Source organism: Neoarius graeffei, chromosome 11 (assembly GCF_027579695.1).
Source record: "Neoarius graeffei isolate fNeoGra1 chromosome 11, fNeoGra1.pri, whole genome shotgun sequence".
NCBI lineage: Eukaryota > Metazoa > Chordata > Actinopteri > Siluriformes > Ariidae > Neoarius > Neoarius graeffei.
Window position 1 is genome coordinate 51,908,989 of NC_083579.1, and position 23,652 is coordinate 51,932,640.

The 23,652-nt window shown below is 42.1% G+C and overlaps 1 protein-coding gene across 1 annotated transcript; it reads right to left on the minus strand.

Annotated features, from left to right (window-relative positions):
• Window positions 1-381: 381 nt before the first annotated feature.
• Window positions 382-23,144, minus strand: crip2 (cysteine-rich protein 2). The gene is made up of 8 exons (XM_060934158.1): window positions 23,039-23,144; window positions 8,419-8,513; window positions 3,839-3,896; window positions 2,490-2,624; window positions 2,246-2,314; window positions 2,077-2,171; window positions 1,640-1,697; window positions 382-1,426 (listed from the first exon to the last, which is right to left on the minus strand). Exons 1-8 carry the CDS (start codon window positions 23,079-23,081, stop codon window positions 1,359-1,361), a joined length of 621 nt encoding a protein of 206 aa, XP_060790141.1. The 5' UTR covers window positions 23,082-23,144; the 3' UTR covers window positions 382-1,358.
• Between the last annotated feature and the right edge of the window lie 508 nt (window positions 23,145-23,652).

Consider the following 23,652-nt stretch of genomic DNA (forward strand, 5'->3'; position numbering starts at 1 on the left):
TGTGTCTCCGATGGGACCGTCTTACAGCGCACGTAGAGGCGCATGTGTATTGCATCGTTTTCAGCAAGCGTTGCCATATGAACCTGATATTTTACTGATCCGTTGCCCATGTGGACGCGATATTTAAAAAAAAAAAAAAAAAAAAAAAAACTCGTTGCCATGTGGATGTAGCCTTAGTTTCCGCCCGCAGTCCAAAGAAATGTGGATTAGGTCAACTGGCTATTCAAAATGGCCCATAGCCCTGTGATTGATTGACCTGCCCAGGGTGTACTCTACCTCTTGCCCCAAACCAGCTGGGTCAGACTCCAGCTTCCCCCATGACCGTGATGAATAAATGAAAAATAATGGAGGGATGTTTAAATTAGACATTCAGAGCAAAGAAAGGTTGTATACAAGTTTATTAAAGCAACTAAAGTGGAAGCATTGTTTTGTGAACCTACTAAAATAAGCCATACAAATCAGTAACAGTCTCTGAAAGTACTAAAGCACATTCCACAAGAATGCATCGTCATTAAAGTTTAACAAAAGTTTCCCCATCAGCCAATTCTGACTGGCAATGAGTTTTCATGCAAGCAATTAAACAAGTCAGACCACATTAACAATACATTAAACTTGGACAGAAACAAGTCAGCTACTAAGTGCTAGTGTCAGCTACTTGATCATTAGGGACCCATCACAAAGCCACACAACACCCTTCTACCTCAACCACCTGGAGACAGGTTTGGTTTCTCAAAAAAAAAAAAAAGGGACCATTTCTGTTCATATTTCATACACATCTTTGTAGAGTTAGAAATACTGAGGTGCAACTAGCGCAGATTTGGATTGAATATTTTATAGGTTTATGGCAAACTTGATTTAAGTACTGTGCCTGGGCAAAGAGCCCAATCTGCCTGTCAGCATGGTACTAAAAACCCTAAATCCTTTATACATTAAAAAACCCTCAACTTACCATTTCATTACATTCAGCTGGAAAACTACCATAGAGAAATTTTTCTACAGTACTTCATGACTAGCACCCTATTGTGGAAGAGTGTGGTACATGTTATCCAATCCACTATTAAGATCTACTTATAAAACTTGGATTACCATATTCCATAACGTATCCAAAACAAGCTCAGACTAACCACATCCATGTGTAACAACGATAAAATCAGACATTCAGTGAAGGGTCAAAGGTCAGGTGTGATGTGGCACCAGGTATCCATACAGGTCCGTGTTGGCACTGCTCAGTCGGTGTGGCTGGAGGCTCAGGAATGCAATGGGGAAGGTGCGCAAGAGCCTTTTTGAGCCAATATAGAGGCTGGGTTTGTGGTCATGGTGATGTGTGACTAATGCAGGGATGTTTTGAAGATGCAAGCTCATGGCTGGGCCTCTGTGTTGACCTCCTTGTCATAAATGTAGCTGCCAACACCACCTGTGTTCACTCCTGAAAACACAACAGAAAAAAAGGATTCACATGCCATCACTGAAGTACACACAAAACAGCCAGACTGAAATTAGCTTAAACAATCTCTTAATCTTACATGTTTCCTCTCAAAGTTAATCATTCCAAGTGTATTTTTAGGATCCATTTAAGATGTTGCATGCTGAAAAGAATAATGAATTGAACAGCTCCACCTAGAGGGTGGAAATAGAGTACCTTTTGGCCCAAACAGGACAGCATAGCATGGTTTATGGCAGTAGGGTTGGCCATCATGCTGACAAAACAAAAAGACATCAGGATTTGGATACATTTCCTGTTGGGGATCCTAGTTTGACATTTAGCCTGGCAAATGAGTTTAGGTCACAGTACAAGTCAACCATTAAAAAAAAGCAGCTTAGTTTTACTTGTCAACAATGCAATGTTCTGTGGGTTTGCTAGCTGTTGTGCATGATAAATATTACAATGCTGCCATTAGCATACATGTGTATACAGTCACATGTTACACAGCCAAAGGTTTTCCAGTGAGGCCTACGTCTCCTGTATGGAGAAACGGGAAAGGGGTTGCAAAATCCAGGGAGTTACAGCTGAACAAAAGTCAGTGATGCTATGGGTTTCTCTGCTCAGTTTTTCCCCCCCCCCACTTTTCTTCTCACCTCTGCATGACCCCCTGCAGCCAAGGTCTTGCTGCACCTCTCACAGCGCAGACATGGCCGATGCCAGTCCTTCCCCAGAGATGTTACCTTCTCAGCTGCCAGGACAGGAAAGCTTTATTAAGGGTCCCAAGTTATATGTTACTAATTTACCAGAGACTGAGCAACCTACCAAAGTAGACCCTCTTGTTACACCTGGGGCACATGTTTGCCTCCCCAGAAAAGGTGGTGACGCTTCCAGCTGAAATGAGGAAAAACATGACTTCACTGGATACTGAGCAAGTTCAAGCAGAGTTAAAGAAAGCGTTTGGTTATGGCCTCTGGCCTGCAGCTGTGGGAAAGGATGGGCTCACTGGCCTCAGCAATTCCCCAGAGTGGCCAAGTTGGAGAGTATAGAGTCCAAATTCTTTTAGTACCTTTAGAAGGAGGTCTGCTGGGTGCTGGGACCCACTTCTCATTGGGGTTTGCTGCAGAGTCCACAGTAGCTGGGGCTGGGTCTTTGTTGATGGGTGCCTCATACACATAAGAACCTGCACCCCCAATGTTGACACCTGCATAAGCAGCAAAAAAAAAAAAAAAAGCCACTCAAGGCAAGTGCACAAGTGAAATGCTAAACACAAAAGGTAAACATCCTTCATATTCAAGTTTGGAAACCCTCTTCATCTAGGACCCTAAGCATTTACACCAAGTGTCATTATGAAATCATTGCAACATGTATTGTCTAGCAGAAGGCCTTTTGTCATACAAAACTAGAGCTATTCTTCTGATCAGCAGATGCACAACTGAACAGGTGGAATAAAACCATTTGTTTCACTTTTTAACCCAGTTACATGCAGACAGACCAGTGAAAGCTCCACCTACTCACTCAATTGTCACCTGTTCTCCTGAAGACTGCCCAAAGCAACTGCTTTGTCCTAACTGAAATGTTCTCATATTTTAACATGAAAGCATAACCTGCAAAAACCAAGTCCATTTACTGACAACTTTAGGCATTAAAACCAAGTGTACCGATACTTTCTGAAAAGTTCAGAGCTACACCAAATGCCATGAGATACAGAGAGTGGTCATATTAAGTGCAATCACTTCTAGTGATAGGATCCTGTATCTGGCTTCAGTTCAATACCATGCTCACTCCTATTAACAAAAGCACATACCATCCAATATATGCAATACTGGGTGAAGTTGGGCATTTCATCAAGTGCAATCTTAATTTCAGTTAATTAAAAGCAAAAGACTACTAATTGTGCTGTGAAAAATTAAGATGACTTTACCATATGCCTACAATACATGCAACCTGAAACAACTTTGCATTTAAACTGAATTTTTAGAGAATTAAGGTTGTGATCTGACTAGAGCAGAATCAACAAGTGCAGTCAACACAAGTGTGAGCATGGAACAGCAACAGAAATGGCCACATGCATGAGCACCAAGACATGGGCTTCATTTATAAAAAAGGACCACATTTGCTGCTACTGCTCTGAATACTCTGGTTTGCCTCCCTCTGTCTCCATTAAAGCTACTGTCCAAGTGTGAGAACATCTTTATCAAAGTCAGCATGAGTTCAGTGCTAGCAGCACCCAACATAAAGGTAAATAATGTCCCATGATGCCCCGATTACTTAATACCAAGTAAGTTATTCATTTTGTTCTCTGTATTGGAACCTGCATCACCAAGCATCAGTATGTACTCACTCCTCTGGTATTAAAAAATGGTACAGATTATGAAATCACTAATTTTTGCACATGGTCATGAATGCCATTCTCACCTTTTGGCCCAAAGAGGGCAGCATAGCAGGGCTTGTGACAAAAGGGCTTCCCATCATGCTGCAAAAGAGGCAGAAGAATGTGAGCAAGGCATTAATTTAAACTTGGCAGCTGTTTACAATCTGCGATGTTATAACAGATGGAGATACTGATGTAAGTATGATGGCGTCTGAAGTCTTAAATCCACTCAAGTGCACATTTTCATTTGCTGTGGCTTTAATTTGGCTAGATATGCCGTTTCCATTTTAAGCTTATTGCTTCTATGCAGTGCTAACAGAACTGATTCATTTGAGTGTTTAAAAGCCAAAGAAACCCTTGCTGTCCTGTGGCATCAGCTCCTCTTTCTCAATAACTCAATCAGCAGTCACTGAGGTTGTTGATTCAACTAGAACAAGCAGGTGTGCCGAATGGGAATAACCTTCAGTTCTGGGACAACAGATGAGGGGTCTCATGGAAAACTCTTGGCCAGCTGTGAGGATGTTGGGAGGAAGTCATGAACAAGGCCACTGGCCCAGTCAGCAGATGTCTGCTGGGGAAAAAAAAAAAAGCTGCAGAAATGCCTACATTCCCCATACCAGACAGTTAATACCACACATGGTAAAGACTAGGAAAAGGGCAGATTCTTATTCATCAGGACTAAACAGGGTAATCAGTGCAAGTCTAATTCCTCTGCTACAAAGGAGACGCTGGTGCAATTGCTTTTTCAGCCTACCACTTGAGGCAGGGATTAATTTCATTTTTTCTTCAACCCAGGCTGCCTTTTCTGCAGATACCAGCAAGATGAATTAAGAGGTTCCAGCCCACTCACTTCCCACAACTTAATACCAAGGTCTTCGTCATTGTTTTTCCATCAGAAACCCAACCCCATGTCTTTCAAGCACACTGCCTCATGAACCCCCACAAGCCCTTCAAGAGGTGGTCTTAACTAAACTTTTGGATATCTAAAAAAAAAACCCCCCAAAAAAACCACCATTTGCTATTGCAAGAAAGCCTGTCAATTTCACTGGGAATATCTATGGAACTACAGTGGGTTTTATTCTGAAGAGCAAGATATCTCTAAAGTGCACTGAAATATAGTACCAGTCTTAAATTGGAAAAACCTAGTCATGATTGTTTAAACCCTCATTTTCATAACAGGACTCCAATCGAAAGGACATCCTTACCATGGCAAGATAACCTCCAGATTTGAAACAGTGGTTGATAAGTTAGTAGCCTAGTGGGTGACTAGTAGACTGATCTTGCAATCAGCATTTTGTTTTTCTCCTGCTCATTAGTTAGGAAAAAAAAAAAAAGCAGCTCCCTACTGGCCTTCACTGCTAAACATTTTTATCTGATGTATTTAAGGCATATCCAGGCAGTCAAGACATTGGACTTGTGCAACCACACCTTCTCCAGCCCACCATAAATGATGTACAGTCAATGTGATGTGCCATGTTGTAAATATCCTCAGAGATTCCTGATGCAGACCAGCATTCAGCTGGGGATGGTACAGGCCCCATTTCTCATTAAATGCAAATACCAAATGCCTACACCTTTAGCCCGGCTGTTGGAAGCATAAAGGAGAAGACATCAGGGGTTCATAAATCAAGCTGCCTTTGTAGAGCAAGACAGGAACAAGTTTAGGCTGGACTCCTAAAACATACTCCTACTCCCACATCAAGCTTTAGAGTCTGTTAATGACTCTGCAGGAATGTGAGGCACAAGTTATAGATTACTACAGAAACAGGAGGTGCCCAAGACATACAGAAAATCACAGTAGAAAATCCTCATGGGAGAGTTGAAGTGTCAAGTGCTGCCATGTATCTGGCAAATACAAAAAAATAAGGAAGAGCCTTAATTACATCACATTTAGATGAACAAGTAATAGTTAATGTAGCCTTGTTAATCATTTACAATATTACCATTTCAAATGTAGAGATTTTAGTAGCTGCCAAGTAATGGAAAACAGTTCAGCAATGCGTCTTCCCCCATCTCACTCCTAGGGCCCTGAAGCCCATGCCCTCTTCTAGAGGAGTCTTGCCCTAGCCCCAAAGTCTCTGAAGCAAATAGAAAAGGAAAAAAAAAAAATCCCATCCCAAACACATCCCACACAAGACATGTTCTATTGATTACTGTTGCTTTGGTACTCCAGCAGTTACTTGCTATTTATTTTGGAAAATTGATACTGAATACCATACCAGGTCATTGTTTAAAAATGGAAACAAGAAAATTATGTAGTTCAAGTGTTAAAAGGAAGGGGTGGCATGGTGTAGTAGTTAGCACCGTCACCTCACAGCAAGAAGGTCCTGGGTTTGAGCCCAGTGGCCAGCAAGGGCCTTTCTGTGTGGAGTTTGCATGTTCTCCCTGTGCCTGCCTGGGTTTCCTCTGGGTGCTCTGGTTTCCCCCAGTCCAAAGATGTGCAGGTCAAGATAATTGGTGGCTCTAAATTGACCATAGGTGAGTGTGAATGGTTGTTTGTCTCCATGTGTCAGCCCTGCGATAACCTGGCAACTTGTTCAGTGTGTACCCCACCTCTTGCCCATAGTCAGCTGGGATAGGCTCCAGCTTGCCTGAGACCCTGTAGGACAGGATAAGTGGCTACAGATGATGAATGGATGTTAAAAGGTAGACTGCCTTTCAGATATCAAGTTTGGGTCAAAAGAATGACACCCAATTATTTGTTTCATGGACTGAAGGCTACCAAATTCAAAGTCACAGACTTTGAATTTATATTTTATTAAAGCAAACAGTTAATGAATTTAGGGCCACATGGCCCTAGATTCTCCACAATTTTTTCCTGCTTCACCATGACCCAATTCAAGATACTACATCATGCATCATTTGGTGGGCTTTCCCTGATTGTGCAAGGCATTGTGGGATACAAATTTGAAACAGGAGAGAAAATTGAGAACGAGTGTCCAAATGAAACGTGAAATACTACAGTAACAAAGTAAGATATGTTCCAAAGAAAGTGAAATGCAGGACCAAGACAATAAATATCAGCCAGCAAGCACCTCAGTGTGGTCAACTGTTCATTTAGCAATAGAATGTCGCCATCAGTGCACAGTCAAGGTAAACCTGAAGATGGCAGTAATGCAACACTGGATGCCAGCTGCCAGAAAACCTAAAAGGTAAACCTGCACATGTGCACAGACTTCCTCAGTCTGCTTGACTATGTGAAGTGATTGACTTCATGCACATTTGCTAGGGAATTCCCTCAAATTAAATAACTTCCCAGCCACAGAATGGCCTGGGGTTCCCCCTGCCTTTTTAGATTACAGAAATAATCACAATGACAATTTTAGAGGGAACTAAATTTCACCCATTTTATGAAATTGAAAGGCTGTCTAGCTTGAAATATTGCTGTGCACACAGTGAATAATCAAATGCTCTAACTTTTAGAAGAATCAGCACCCTCATAGGGAAGTGACTGTCATAAGGAAGTTAGGGAGAGTGTCAATCACATGTTTACATGTACACTAATTCTCAAGACAACATTCGGAATTTGACATGGGTCATAAACAGCATCTCATCTCATTATCTCTAGCCGCTTTATCCTGTTCTACAGGGTCGCAGGCAAGCTGGAGCCTATCCTAGCTGACTATGGGCGAAAGGCAGGGTACACCCTGGACAAGTCACCAGGTCATCACAGGGCTGAGACAGACAACCATTCACACCTACGGTCAATTTAGAGTCACCAGTTAACCTAACCTGCATGTCTTTGGACTGTGGGGGAAACCGGAGCACCCAGAGGAAACCCATGCGGACACGGAGAACATGCAAACTCCACACAGAAAGGCCCTCGCCGGCCACGGGGCTCGAACCCGGACCTTCTTGCTGTGAGGTGACAGCGCTAACCACTACACCACCGTGCTGCCATAAACAGCATATTCCATTTGATAATCAAAAATGCTAAATTTAGAATAAGACATGGGATATGCTCATTCAGGTTTCAGGAGTATTCGGAATAAGTCTCCAACTGAAGTTTTTAGGGCAGTTTGTGACATGGCCACATTAACCGGAGCATGCACAGCTGCATGTAAACAGGAATTAGTGAAAATCCTTTTCATTAGCCATGTAAACAGCCTAGTAGGGATTGTATTTCAGAATTAGGGCAAAAACAGTAGTCTTTTGTGCATGTAAACAGTGACTCAATCCAATTCAAGCATACATCAACAAACAGTTATCAGACTGACACACTCAAGTGTGTCAGATCACAACATCATAACCACAATCAAGTCAACCCTCTCTTCTAGGTGAGACCCAATAGTGGGATTAGTTACTATTACAGTTGGGACGGTTTGGCATTAGTGTACAAGTGTCTTGAAGGAATGTTCAATGAGCATATGAAAAAAACAGTAGGATTACAAAAGCAGTTCTCAGGTACAAGGCTCCAGGTAAGATTATCTGCTGAGAAAAGGGTTGGGCATACTGTGGAAGACACTAAAAATTATACAAAATTGCCTGGTACAGCAAACAATAGGATGAGTCAGTCATATTCTGGTGTGATCAAGAAAAAAAAAAAAGTGTTCCTGTTAGCCTGTGAAAAATGTGATCAGTGGTAACATGGAACCCTCAATGTGCTCCTTTACACAGTACTCACCTCAGCATGGCCTCCTGCTGTCAGGGTTTTGTTGCAGCGTTCACACTTCAGGCAAAACTTGTGCCAGTCCTTCCCCAGAGATGTCACCTTTTCAGCTAGTGGAGCAAGAGAAATGAGATTAGGAAAAAAACAGGCAAGCAAAAAGCACAGATGTCAAGTCATACTCGACCCATCAGCAAGCCAAAGTGGTTAATCTACCCATTTCCTTAAATCATCCTTTAGTTATGATTGCGTTCTAGTGAGAAGATGGATCTTGTAGCTGTGGTTTCCTGTACTTTATCAAAAGCCATTTGTGGCACCATTGTAGAGGAAGTACATGCTGTAAGCAATATAGGAGATTTTGACAACTTGTTGAAACAGCCTGTCCATGAGCCAGAGTGCTGGTGTAGGTCCAGATTTTGTGCCCCACATGCAGTTACATACCAGAAACATAATACTTGAAATTTTTGCATTAAAAGCATACTTTGAATCAATGCTTGACAAGTTTTACCAACAGTGTCTCCAAGCAATAATCAACTCCATAAAGCCATGTCAGTCAACTATTCTGCAGACGTTGAGCAAGCTGTACAAGGTTTCCTCAAGTCAAAGAGTCCCATATACTTTTTCGTATGCATGTTGGGGAGTGCCCGTTAGAGAGCACACTTGTCCTGGGCCGTCGGCATGGTGAGGTAGGGTGGCCAGTTCCTTTCCTCGCCACCTTAACTTCCCCAGTGTTTCCACCAGGTCCCCATTCACTGCTGGGTGGACAGGAGGCGAGCCCCAGATCATCCAAGACGAGGCTCGAACACTTAACCGTTCGCTTAGCGGTCAAGTGCTCCAACCACTTGGTCACCTCGCCTCCAAGGTTTCCTACACATGCCTTAAGTCTCCCCAGCACTGAAAAGCAAAGCTGCTGTTCACTACAGTTTTACAAATGCTTTTTGCTGCAATCTCTAAAATAACTCTGCTCCTTGTATTCAAATCCTTGCCTTATACAAGTGCCCATGACAGTCTCATGAGCATTTTATCCTGGTTGAGACTAGAGTTTACCCCAGTTGAGACTAGAGTTTACCCCAGAACATGGGGTGCAAAACAAATATTCAGATGGGATGCCAAGCCATTAGAAACTCCCTTATATGAAGAGTAGCTTATCCAGCTACTGGTACTTTCTCCCCATGCACCTGAAGAAGCCAACAGACCTGGGGAGAACCTATGCAAACAATAACCAGAGGTAAAGATTGAAACTCAGATCCTGGAGCTCTTAAGTAACCAGACTACCTCCTGTACCACTGTGTAATCCAATCTGAAACTGGCTTACTACTTTGTAAGTTTACAAAATCACTAGGGTTTGTCTGGTTGGGTCCAAAGCAATAATGTATTGTAGATCTGAGAGCACTAGTAAAAATGTTCTATTAACTGAACGCACAAGAGAATTTATTACAATTTGACACAAGTCAGGGCGGCACGGTGGTGTAGTGTTAGCGCTGTCGCCTCACAGCAAGAAGGTCCGGGTTCGAGCCCCGTGGCCGGCGAGGGCCTTTCTGTGCGGAGTTTGCATGTTCTCCCCGTGTCCGCGTGGGTTTCCTCCGGGTGCTCCGGTTTCCCCCACAGTCCAAAGACATGCAGGTTAGGTTAACTGGTGACTCTAAATTGACCGTAGGTGTGAATGGTTGTCTGTGTGTCAGCCCTGTGATGACCTGGCGACTTGTTCAGGGTGTACCCTGCCTTTTGCCTGTAGTCAGCTGGGATAGGCTCCAGCTTGCCTGCAACCCTGTAGAACAGGATAAAGCAGCTAGAAATAATGAGATGAGATAAGTCAATATTTCAAAGATAATTTTAACATGAGTATTTTGTCCCCTTTTCTGATTTAATGATTGCATACACTTGAGCTGACTTGGATTCAATACATTTGTGTAAAATCTTAGGAACCATTTTAGATAAAATCCAGATCTGAACATGTTTCAATAGAAGAGGATGAGCTTAGGCATGAGAAAAATCTGACCTTTTGTACAAAAGCACTTGCATTAACAGGTCCCAAGAAATTGTTCCATCTTCAAGGATTCTGCACTGCCAAGATTGAATGTTTTAAACAAATTCTAAAACCTTGTTTATTTCCAATTTTAAAGGATTAAAAAATTGGAGATTTTCCACTGTGGTCCAAGACTTGGATGCCACTATACAGTAAAAGCTGCAAATATAATGTGGTAGTAAGCCTTTTTTTTAAGGGTCCTGTCATTGCAGCTTTATTTTTGCATCACTTCTGCTGATACGCTTGAATGCAGCTGGACAGCCACCGGCAACTTTTTGTTCTAATTCTTCTGCATCCTAATCTCCCAATTTCCTCTAGACAGTTTCAGTCCCTTCAGGAGTGTCCCAAGTGACAAACCTAAGAATACTCCTTCCAAATAAATCTCCTGTACACAATGCAAAATGGAGTCCTGCTGGGGCAGCCTTCATCTATGAGGAAACACCTCCTCTTATCAGACATGAGCACAACCAGCCAGAGGGCAAGACGTTTCCTTTTCCGCCAGAAGAGGGAGCATTGTTTTAGGTCCCAGTCCCACTGATTACTTGTACCCTCTCATGGGAGCATCTCAGGGCAACAGGGATCATTTTCACTGCATTTTGTTTCACGGTACAAAAGTGCTAGACTCCAAGGGCATATAAAGGACCTGGTAATAATGCACCTACTACACTGCAGATCCTCCATGAGTACAAAGCTACACCTGTTCTCTAGAAATTCAATGACTAAACAAAATGGTCAGCTCCTCACAACACAAGTTACTGCTAATCAAACCAGAGGCTAATCTGTTCAGAGACCAAGGTTAAAAGGGTCAGGCCAGTGGTCTGCATGTGCATTAGAGGGGAGACATGAGGCAGTGCCAGGCCCAAGATTCTGGGGGGCACACAGACAGACTTGGGGTTGGTAGCTGATAGAGCATTAACTGTACTAGTTCAGAACTATTGCAATTAAAGTTACAGACTGATGAAGTTAAATCAAAAGCTGTATTGTATAAACACTGCATTAAGCAGAGGTGGACAGTAACGAAGTACATTTACTTGAGTACTGTACCAAGTATACATACTTTGAGCATTTTTAAAACCTTGACAACCAACTTCACTACATTTGAAAGACAGATCATACTTTTCAATCCACTACATTGCTATCAAGGTCCTTGTTACTATGAAACAGCTTTGAAAGTGGAAGTTTTCTACTTTAAAACGCGATTGGTTTTTTCGCAGCTGACACCAAGACAGCCCATCAGTAACCACTAGGGTCAGGTCATGTCCATAGACCATATAAAAATCAAGTTCAATGATCTCTCCATAGCATTATTTGAACATGATCTGTTGATGGCAGAATGGAAGGAGGCAGTTCTGGGGAACGCATGCACCCATGGCTATACCTAGAACCCATGTTTCAGTTTTCTGTAAGGATTAAAGATTCGTTTTAAAATGTTTGCCTAAAACGAACCACATCACAGCCTACAAACCTTGCTGTCCAAACTACAGAAGCATATCGAGCTATAAATATTTTATTCCAAGAGAAAGCTTGCAGTGAAGATGTATGTGCTTTTAGAGCTAGTGATAACATGGCAATAGCTATGCAGTCTGGTTAGTCAATGACTTTCTATGGATTTGCCCACCAAGTTGCCATAGCCTTGCTCATAGCTAATATTTACACATAGCTAGTTAACTTTGACACTTAGCATGTAAACAGTTACACCAAAGTGCATATCACAGGTAAATTCAGGAGCAAGATCAATGTAATTCTATTTTATATTAAACTTGCAAAATGTGACCGATATTTGACATTGTGTAATTTTTTTTTTTTTTACCTTGCATAATACCAGAAAAATTCAGTTGAAAATCAAGCCATTTGAGGCGAATTGGTCCACCTCTGAAAAAACTTGGCATTTGAATTTCCTGGCAAACATTGATTTTTGTGAGGTCATCTGTGGGATGTCTCCTCCTGAATCCTACATCAGCACTGGTTTATGAGAAAACAACCTGGTGGTTTTCTGCAAATTTCAACGTTATCACAATTATTAGTTGGGTGGCATGGTGTAGTGGTTAGCATGGTCACCTCACAGCAAGAAGGTTCTGGGTTTGAACCCAGCAGGCAGCAAAGGCCTTTGTGTGGAGTTTGCATGTTCTCCATGTCTGCGTGGGTTTCCTCTGGGTGCTCCGGTTTCCCCCACAATCCAAAAGACATGCAGGTTAAGTTAATTGGGACGGCCTTGGGCTGAGGTGCCCTTGAGCAAGGCACCTAACTCCCAACTGCTCCCTGGGCACTGTCAGCATGGCTGCCCACTGCTCCGAGCATGTGTACACTCATTGCTCACGTGTGCGTGTTCACTGCTTCAGATGGGTTAAATGCAGAGAGGAAATTTCACAAGTGTGTGATGAGTAAAATTGTGCTTTCTTAATTATTGAAGTGGTTAACAGATGTATCGTAGGAGGGTGTAGCAACACTAATCTTGATGGGATTAGTACCCAGTTTCCCAAAAGACCAGACTGAGAGAAATGGGAGCACTTGGTCTATGGACCCTTTTCACGTGACGTCACGACAAACGCGGCCGCCATTTTGGACGTGTACTACCAGTAGTTTACCACAGCCAACATTGAGGAACGGCAGCAAAGAAAGTTTTTACTTTCAGCAAGACTTCCATCATGCCACTATATTGTGCACCTGGATGTAGTAACCATCAAACAAGGCAAGGTTTATCATTTTATCGGATCCCGACGGAGAAGATGGATAGCGGCCATTAACAGATTGGCAGCCCTCGGCATACCAACGCTTGTGTAGTGACCACTTTGTTGGAGGTAAGACGAATAAAATTAGCCAGAAAAGGCATTACATTGCTGTTAACATTCTGTGGCGGCGAGTGTGTAACCAAATAGGCTAAAATAACCCACTGTAACCTCTTTGTTCTTCTGTAGTAGCTATTGTTGACTAGCTAATGTCAACAAGTAGCTGGTATGTTACTGTAGCAATGTTTACGTTCAGTCATTTGGATGACTGTTAAAACCTTTGTCTCAAGTTTTTCCTTTACTGTATTTACTAGTTTACTGTAATTATGATCCGGCAGCTATTTACACCGGATCCAGTATAAATAACTGCTGGAGCCAACGTCCGAGGTTCCGGAGCGCGCTCCGGCTTGCTCTCCCTCAAATTAAGCAGCGCGCGCCGGCTTGCTCCCGGAGTGCTCCGGCCGAGGTTCCCCTCAAATTAAACAGCGCGCTCCGGCTTGCTCCGGAACGCGCTCTGTAACCTCAGCCGGAGCACTCCTGGAGCAAGCCGGAGCGCGCTCCGGAACCTCGGCCGGAGCACTCCTGGAGCAAGCCGGAGCGCGCTCCGGAACCTCGGACGTTGGCGTGTATGTGTATGGCGATGGGTTTTTAATGACATAGGTATACAGATCATGTGGGCCGAAGTCAGGTAAAGACGAGGGCTTCGTGTACTTCCGTACGTCAGTGAACAATCCTGGTGGAAGCAGGTAAACGTCGTTCTCCAAGCCTGCTAACCTCAATTTTTGCAAATACCTCTCCCTCTGCTCGCCCTATAAATGCCCTACGTCGCTGGACAGTGAAGGTGTTTTCTGCATCTCACTCCTTTTTCTTTTATGTTTTTCGTTTGTCGCCTTCCTCGCATTAAACTGATTCGAGCCGAAGTCCACTACATGTCCAAAATGGCGGTCGCGTTTACGAAGGTCACGTGACTGAAAAGGGTCTATACAGGCTGTGCACTTAAACCATGCAAAGCTCATGCAGCCTGCTCACACTTCTGCAGATAATGTCACAAATCTGGCTCCAGACTCCCTTGGAATTTTTCCAGATGAGTTTTATTTTATTTTTTTCTGCTGTAGACAGATGACCTTGTGCAAAATTACCCTTCTGGACGAGTGTGTAAAGGGAAATACTTCCATATTTATAAAAAAAATTGGTCCAGAATATGCACTTTAATGTTAACTTCTCTGAAGTCCTTTCAGAAGTGTTTTAGCATAATCTTGCCAAATAAACATAGAAAACTTTTCTTCTTCTAGTCATGTTAGCTACCCTTGGAGTTTGAAAGTCTGCAAGCATGTCAGGTGGCGCTTCACTGACTAGCTAGCTTAACATTAAACGATCATGATTACACATGTGAAGTCACAAAATAATTGTCAGTTGCTTCAGAGGCATTAGGTATTATAAGTGTTGTGCCAATACTTAAGTATTTTTAAAAGCAAGTACTTCAGTACTTAAGTAAAAATTCGACTGACAACTCATGCATCAGTAACATTTGATCAGTGGGATCTGTACTTTGACTTAAGTAATGAAGTTGGGTACTTTGTCCACCTCTGGCATCAAGTGAGCAAAATCAACTCCCTGCTTCTGTCTGGGTGATTGTGTAAAAAGGATTTATAAAGTAGGCCATTTTAAACATCTGACCAAGGATTTCTTGACCATTGTTTTTCCATTCATGAATTCCACATTAATACATTAGTACAAATATACCGATTATAGAAGACAAAAAACCCACACCAATTGGCTGTGAAACTCCAACCATTTCTCAATCATCACCTGAGCAACTCAGCAAAGTGGCAGCCAATTGTGTCACTGAGTGGGGAAGAATTACAAGTCATAAAAGCACTACAGTTGCTACAGAGTTTGGTTTAAAATATTCAAAGGCAAGGTGGAATTGTGACCTCTGTTTTGAAAGTATTTTACACAAGTCTACACAGATAAGTGACAAGTCTGCACACCTTTTATGCTTACATGCCACCAAGTAAAATGATTTTTTTTTTAATTAAGTGCATTCATACTAAAACCACCATCTGCCTCATGCTCAGCAAATAACCTTGACTGTTCCAATTATTATTCACCAATATTTCACTTTGCTTTTGGCAAATTGTTAGTTGTAAAGCTGTTAAAACAAAAACTATCTTCATCCAGATGAAAGTTTTGGCTACACAACAAAGACACCATGTGTACCAACATGCTTGAGAACACACCAACACACTGGGCATGCATCTGCTGGTATAAACAGCTGATGCCATTGGCTTTCTTCTGGGAAAGGGTCACATGATGGGAGTGTAACAAATCAGGGAAGGATACTTTGTGATAAGACCCAATCAGGAAGCGAGTGTGGGTGTTGGTCAGTTTCCAAAAACCTCCATTTTAGGACCTCAAATTCAAGTATTGTGGACACCAGGTGTAAATGTAGCAAAAGTGATCAATGCATTTTAAAACTAAAAGTGCATTAATGTGGACACGCAGCCTTAGTCCCATCATAGCAGCTGGCTGCCAGCTCGCCCTGTGTAATGAGAGGTGAGCTAAACTTGCTTTAGTAGTGAGCTAGATTCAGGATGGGAAACTGAATAAGCCAACCATGGAGGAAAAAAAGTAGAGTACACATCGACAATTTTATTTTTAATTTGTGTGATCATGTGCACCTTCCATTCCTGGAAGGATTGTACAAATTGGGATGTACACAAGTCAAATGCTTTAGGTTATACCTATTGCCTCCTGCCACATTACTTGAGGCACTGTTTGCAGAAAGGTGTAGTAGGGGACTCCATCACCCACCTAAAAGTAAAATACTGCCATCACTCACTCAGAGCCTTGTTTGACAAGTTTCATCAATCTAATGTCACTAGTTTGTTCAGCAGCTGCCAAATCCAAAGGGTTTTCCCCAAATGTTGCTCAACTCAAAACAATGTGGCTGGTCACTGGTCAAAGAGCTCTTCCACTGTTAGACTTACAAGCTGCCAACCTAGTCTCGAAGGGTGAGCAAGATCTTACATTTCAGAGTATAGTGGGGAGAAAAGAGTAACAAGATGCAGGAATGTTAACTACTAAAATTTGTTGAACTGATACCATACGTTTCCAATGTCAAATTTACTGGTAATGGTAAATTACCAGTAACTGGAACAACCCTACTTGTTAAGAATGTTCTCTTCACAGCAAGGTGGTGTAATGGTTAGCACTGTCACCTCACAGCAAGAAGGTTCTGGGTTCGAGCCCAACAGCTGACCGGGGCCTTTGTGTGGAGTTTGCATGTTCTCCCCATGTCTGCATGGGTTTCCTCCGGGTGCTCTGGTTTCCCCCCCACAGTTCAAAAAGACATGCAGTTAGGTTAACCTAGGACAGCCTTGGGCTGAAGTGCCCAAGAGTGGTGGCACGTACGTATGCAGCAGCTTTGCTCTCCTGTGATGAACTAAATTTCGTTGTACATTTGTGCAGTGACAGTAAAGGCATTCTATTCTATGTTTATTGTAAAACAAGAGCTTGTCCAAGTGAACATACTGTACAGTAATTACTGCTTCATCCAGCTAGTTAGACAAGTCTCTTAAAAAACAAACCCCACACACACCACAAGTGTCAGCCTGGTGCTCACCATAAGTCATCTTCATGCCAGATAATGACGTCCCCATCACTGGGGACACTGGAGTAGTTAGAATTGCATTATGGAGTCATGTTTCCTGGAATGAAGGACACCAAGGCAGAGGACACCAATGAAGTACCATGCAAGATTATCCATGAAGGGATATCAGGCTTTATCTAGTGGAGCACATGGATTACATCATGCATACCTGATGGAAGATCATAACTTGGAGATAAGACATGAGCACAGTTTGCTAGTTGCAAGATTGTGTTGCATATTGCTGTGCATGAAGATTATGCACAAGTGTAAGAGTTGTTACATAGTAAAATAACTAAACATGACTTCATTATCCCATATAAACGGTCATCTTTGTACAGAGTCTAAGTTTAATGCTTACCCTGAATCAGATCATCCAACACTGGAATAATCCAGTAGAGGAATTGTTTAAGAGACTTAAGTGGGTAATGGGGAGGGGAGAGAAATTGCAGGGTGCTGGCAATTTAGGCTCCGTAGGGGCTTGCTGAAAGGATCTTTTTCTGGTAGGCTAATTGCTTTGTGATCAATAGCAAGTCAGCAACCCAACAACCAACACCAGAGAGACAGAGGCTGGAACAGTACCCATTCTTTGCTGCAGAGCTTGCATTTAGCAAATGGATAATGTACAGTCACTGGCAAATAAAGGGCACCTCATATTTGCAAAGCTAAACTTCTAATCTGACCTTCCAATCTCATCTCTGACTTGGGTTCTGATTGCATGCCAGCTGAGCTCATCCAGCATTTCAGTTACAGGGCACTGATTACTACATGACCTGCTCACCTCATACATCAGGACATGGAACTAAACCCCTCCTGCACAAACAAGGCCAGACAGTACAGTTACAGCATAAGTAACCTCTAAACTGGGAGCAATTCCAGCACTTCCTCTTCAATCGCCCATTATTAACAGCACATTTGTTCTGAAATGGCATTATCCGCTTTAACAGCTGTGCCTCATCTGATCTATGAAGGCACTCCCAACTAAGCTCAATGGCCTTCACCCAATTTAGAGATGTGCTACTAATACTGCATCTCCAAACAAATTTGTCAGTTGAGTGTGAGCCTCGAGTTCCAGTTAGTTGGTTACTGAACTGGCATTACATAGCAGTAGCACTGGGTGTGGCAGGAAACTTCTGGCGCACAGATGTGTCTGGATTTCTCAGGCTGATGCAAGGGCTCTTCAAACCTGGCTACAGACACACTGTGGTGCCAGCCAAGGTGGGGTTTCCTTACTGAAGGAAAGTCACCATCACAGGACCTTGTGCAAGTATTACTTATGTAGGGGCCCAAAATTATTGCACTATGGAATCACTTCAGACGTTAACACGAGCATTTCAAATTTCTGAACTGTTACCATCAAGTGACTGGATAGGTTTATGAACATGTTCACCAAACCAATTACATTCCATAATAATGGCTCACAAAATGAACTCCGTGACCATTGTTAGGTATTTTAATTTATTGCCAAAATGATAATGAACACTTCAGCATTGCTAAATAGAGCCAACATGAAACCTTTGAATTATTGGTTTTTATTTGCATGAAATAGCAGCAGTATTCATTATAGAGAATGCTGATTTGTTCTAACAAAAATACAAAAAGACCAAAAATGCATGCTTGTACAAGTTTGAAATATTTGATACAAAGCATGAACCCAGTACAGAGAAGTTCAGCTAAAACTAATTACAATCAAGCTGATTTATGAAACACTGCAAGAGGTAACTGGCAAGTAATGAGGCAAGTGTGATGAGCGAGGCATGGAATAGGCATAAAACTCCTTCCTTCATTACATCAAAACAAATAAGCTTGACGCATTAAAAGGGGATTTGAAAAATCTAATTGTCAGCCAACATAAAGGAAGCACTGAAGATTGACAATGGGAAGTGTGGCTTTGTCCTTTCATTTTAAAAAGTAGCAGTCTTCCACTAACGCCTACAACAGCTGTGGAACGGTTACAGAATCTTACCAATAAAGGAAAGAGCAGAGTAATAAACTGTGCACTTTAAACGTTTTAAAATGCCTCCTTAAATAGTGGTTGACCACTTGCATTTTAAAACAGGATGCATGATGTGTGGAATCTTGTTGGAAAATACTGTTCAGGACAGCATGTTTTACATAAGGATGCATTGTAAAATCTGCCACCCATTTAACACCACAGTTCGTTTCAATTCCTAACAGGCTAAAAGTTAATAAACAAAGTTAAGTGTGCCTACGACACTGCCTCTTGTTTTCCTGGTGCCAAGCTGTAAAAAGAAGAAATGGCTTGAAAGTACTGACTTTTTAAGCCTTATAAGGAAGGCAAAAGCTTCGTCACAAGTCAGCCTGTAAAATTAAATGTTACTTTAGACATCCAGTGGTATTTAATCCGAACATGGATCTCTACAGCAAGCTCAAGTAGTTGGGAAGGTAGATATGAATGTTGTGGCAACCTTTCAGAAATTCCTTCAGACTCCAAGGCCAGGAGGAGTGGGACACACCCGAGACCACAACTGCCATGACTTCAGCTGGGTGCCAATATTAGCACACTAATTGATTCAGACCAGCACCCTGTGACGCAGACAAACCATCAGGTCTAGGGTTCTGGAAAAATCTAGTGCAGCCACAGCCCAACCATGTAGAAATAAATGATGCCACTACAAACAGTGCTATAGCAGATGTTGAGAAAGGTAAATTAGGCCAGACAAACATAACCCAATATCAAGACCCCTGTGACTTCCAGTTCAAAACTAGTATAGTTCAAAACTGGTATAGTTCTACAAACACCAGAACCAAATGTCTCGAAGGACACCATTTACACAAACCTAGAGGATGAACAGCTGTATGGCTGCAATTGCAGTTATATAACCATGATTCCATTCACCCAATTGATTTTATAACAGGACAGCTTGACTGAGCGGATGAGTTATGCTGGGATCAGACTGCAGGATTTGTCCTTCATGATGGTCACCATGTCAATTTAGGCCATCGGGACAATTTTTGCTGCATCTTGGTTGGGATACTGGGAACACTACAAGTGGGACCCTGACAAATCACTGTTCAGGTTGTCAAAGTAGGGTCAAGACACTGACCATCATGGCTACAGAAGTAACGTCAAGAAACATCACAGAAGTTGTCAAACTAAGTACCGTAAGAGAATACAAGACATTGACGTGATATACTTTGGTCAGGGTGTCATGGGCTTCCCAGACACCACACCACTGTTAGATTATGTCACCATACAAGACCCGTTTGTCATTCCTGACGTTCGTATTCAGGCCAGACAATGGAAGTTTGCCAGCCACAAAAAAGTGCCAAAACCAGGCCGAGTTTATGTAGCCTGAGCTCAGCATGACAGTTTAGCAATGGAGTACCATGCAGCACAAAGGAATGCAAATTCATCAAAGACACTACCACTGACCTACTTTATAGATATATAAAAGTGACTGGTCCTACAGAAAGGTTGGATTAAATGGTCCTGCATCATCAGACCATAATGAAGTAAATCAAGAAATACAATGGAGTATAACAGCAATGGATAATTCACTTGGGTGTGAAAAGGCAAAAATGCCTAGAGTACGATTCACACGGGACAAGTATTACCTATGGACCTCTGGTAATTCGCAATTACCCCCCACACCTCTGTGTTATTGTGTGGCGCATTCGGACGGGATAAGCAAGTCTGTAATTCACTGAATTTACAGACATTGTGACCGGATGTGTCGCAAGTTCACAGCATCCTGTTTCGTCTTGTAGACACTAGACAGGAGTTCAAAATGCTTATCTGGTTCAAATACGGGATAGACCCCTTTCACATGACGTCACCGCGCCACGAGATTTTGTTAGGCACCATATTGGAAGACCAAGTACATGCACTCAATATAAAACAAAGTACGAGTGAGAGTAAAGTGACACGATGGATGATAATTCTGGTTATGTGAGTACATTACCAGTTGCAGAAAGGGCACGGTATGTGGAGAAACTGGCTGTGATTGATGGGTTTGACCCATATGATAAGACTCAGAAAAAATTGTGAGTCCAAGCACACAGTTTAACGCAAAAGTTCGTTTATATCCCGACCTTGTCAGCTGTCAGATTTACGTTAATGGACCCAGTAAGCTGGTAAATAATATTTATTTTTTTCTTTACCAAATTCTAACAGAAAACGAGAGCGCCCAAAAGGGAAAACCGAGCCGAGCCACCTCACGGCTGTAATGCAAATTGCTTTCCTCCTCGGTATACAAGTGTGCTTCCATGGCAGGGAAAAAGAAACTACATTTTGCCACCTATGTAGTCCCCTATTTAAACATAGGAGTCATTCAGGATTCAGCCATGTTTTTGTGCCGTGTTTTTACTCAAAGTTATACAGTATTATGAGCTTTAAATTGCATAAATAAAACCATCTGGTGAAACTTTGAAGAAGAGATTGTACTGGTTTAAAGTTTTTACCTAACGTTTTCATGTCGACTCCAATTAATACACTAGTAGAATCGATGACTAGTTTAGTAAGCCAAAACTTTTCAATTTTTGACTGTACCAGCCTGAAAAAACTCGCGACAGTCAAATGGAAAAAAGCAAGCTGGTCATGTTGTACTGGACTAATCTATGACTGATGAGTATAGTAAGTGATACTAGTACTGATACAATAAAACAGACGACCAATCTGTAGGCAGCACGATTTATATCATTTCTCCGTGTCAGATACATAAGGAGGACCGGACACCAATTCTGCTATCTGTTTGCTACCCAGACATTGTAAACTATTTGTTGTTTACACCCAGTGCCTACACTGCTGATGACTTGAAAGCCTACAAAGGGCTACAGGCTTACAATGTTGTTAGTGGCTTGGGTCGTGATATTACAGCTGTTATTAAGAATAACCTACACATAGTTATGGCCAAGGTAATCTTGTTGATATTTCTCTTTTAATAATCTTTTCAATTGAAAAATTAATACATTGTTACTATTAAGGTATCCATAATTTAGGTTAATTTATCCAAAATTATACATATGTATTTATGATATATGCCTACACAACAACTGTTATTTATATAATAGGAGGGAGAGCAAGCCCCAAACCATCCTAAATTAATTATTATATTGTAGAAGTCTGGGAGGCTTGCTCCTCATACAGTTATCAACTTGGGGCCAATTTAGCATGTTTTAAATCTGAATTTCTTGCGTTTGCTTACCTCAAAGTGTCCGCAGATCATGCACAGATTTATCCATTATATCCACAGTTTTTTGCCAAGTCTCACAGGTTTCTTTCAAGTCTACTGTTGGGCCAATAAATCATAAATAAGACAGCTCAGATTTGTTTGTTTAAGTCGTTTGCCACTCCACTTTATTCTCGTGAGTTCACATACCGCTGCTGTTATTTTCCCCTAATCACGAGTTTGTCGGTCTTCCAAAATGGCGCAGGGTCCGTCCTCCATTATTCACTCCAGAAAAGTACGAGAGACGCGCGTTTAATAACTACAAACACAAACATGCGCATTCACACGGGACTTGTATTACCACTGGACGGCTGTGTTTTGCCAAAACACAGTAGGTAATTCGCGGCGGAATTATTACTTGGCAAATCACGGACATGGCGCATTCGCATGGGACCAAGTACTCAGACATTCTCTGCAATTATTCCGAATTACCAGAGGTCCACAGGTAATACTTATCCCGTGCGAATAGGGCTTAGGACAAATATAAACCTGCTTTTTCATTACAGTACACAGTCTCTGAAACTGGACAAAGCCAGGGATCCAGTGAGGATTTGTGTATTAAAAAAAAAAGTAACAAAACAAATGACAGTGATCTATCTGCTGAGTTATGCATCAACATTTGCTCATCCAAATAAGGAAAAAACAAAACAAAACCCAGATATCTTAAGCCATTGTCAGCCATCACGCCTCTCATGAATTAATTGCACTTGAAGTAAGCAGGAGGTTTCTAGTTTAAAATCTAAGAGCAGCACATTTTGGTGTCTGTTCTGCATGAACTGTGGGAAGTGAACGCATCTCATCAGCTAACAGCAGAAAAGTATTTTACTGGATGATTTATGAATGATTAGATTGTCTAGAGAGCGATATTTATTGACCCCCCCTAGTGTAGATTTCAGATTTGTATTCCAGCCTGTACAACCTGCTTTACTTTAGTAAAGAGACAAATATCAGCCCACCTTCTATTAGGACTGTCAATATACAGATTAGCATAATTAAAACTCAGGATAATTTAATTTGGAAGATAATTTTAATTAAATAAACTTACCAAAATAGACTGTCTTTTCGCATTTTGGACACTTTGACGCCATGCTTGTTTCCTGGATGGATGGAGCTCAGCCTCAATTTTCAGCTTTCCTCAGTCGCGCGCCAGAAGCATTTCAGTAAGGCGTCCTGCCTCGAGAAAGCCTCTATATTTGCATAGCCCCACCCACCAGGCGTGATTGGTTGAACGTCCCGCCCACACTGCCCGCTGCGCTTATAGGCCCTGTGATCTGTCAATCATACTATGGTTGCTGTGTTGGGAGATCCACTTAGGGTCGATGAGGGGTCTGTGTCTCTCTCTCTCTCTCTCTCTGTCTCTTTTTCCATCCCTGAGCTGGTGTTCAACAAAAGCTCCTTTCACTGCCCATGAATAGAGATTCTTCAGGACACGCCAAACCGTTAGCAATGTGAAATCTTTCTGACTGACATTGGCACGTCCTAGTCATGCTTAGAACACTTCCTTTCTTGTTTTCTGAGGGTCAGACTGTAAAACTGGGCATTTTTTAAAAGGCCACTTGCCCCAGTGCAATTAAATAAAAAAAATAGCCATCTTTTTTTAACCAAATTTTTCTTCTCCCAACCCCTCCCCCCCACACACCCCATTGTTGTCTATGCCTC

Bases quoted from the DNA above. Each gene is read 5' to 3' on its own strand.
- crip2 (XM_060934158.1), bottom strand. From the start codon at position 23,081: ATGGCGTCAAAGTGTCCAAAATGCGAAAAGACAGTCTATTTTG. The intron at 2,172-2,245 runs GTAGGTTGCTCA...CTGTCCTGGCAG, and splicing joins TAACAAGAGGGTCTACTTTG to CTGAGAAGGTAACATCTCTG. The intron at 1,698-2,076 runs GTGAGAAGAAAA...TTGTTTTGTCAG, and splicing joins CTGCAGGGGGTCATGCAGAG to CATGATGGCCAACCCTACTG.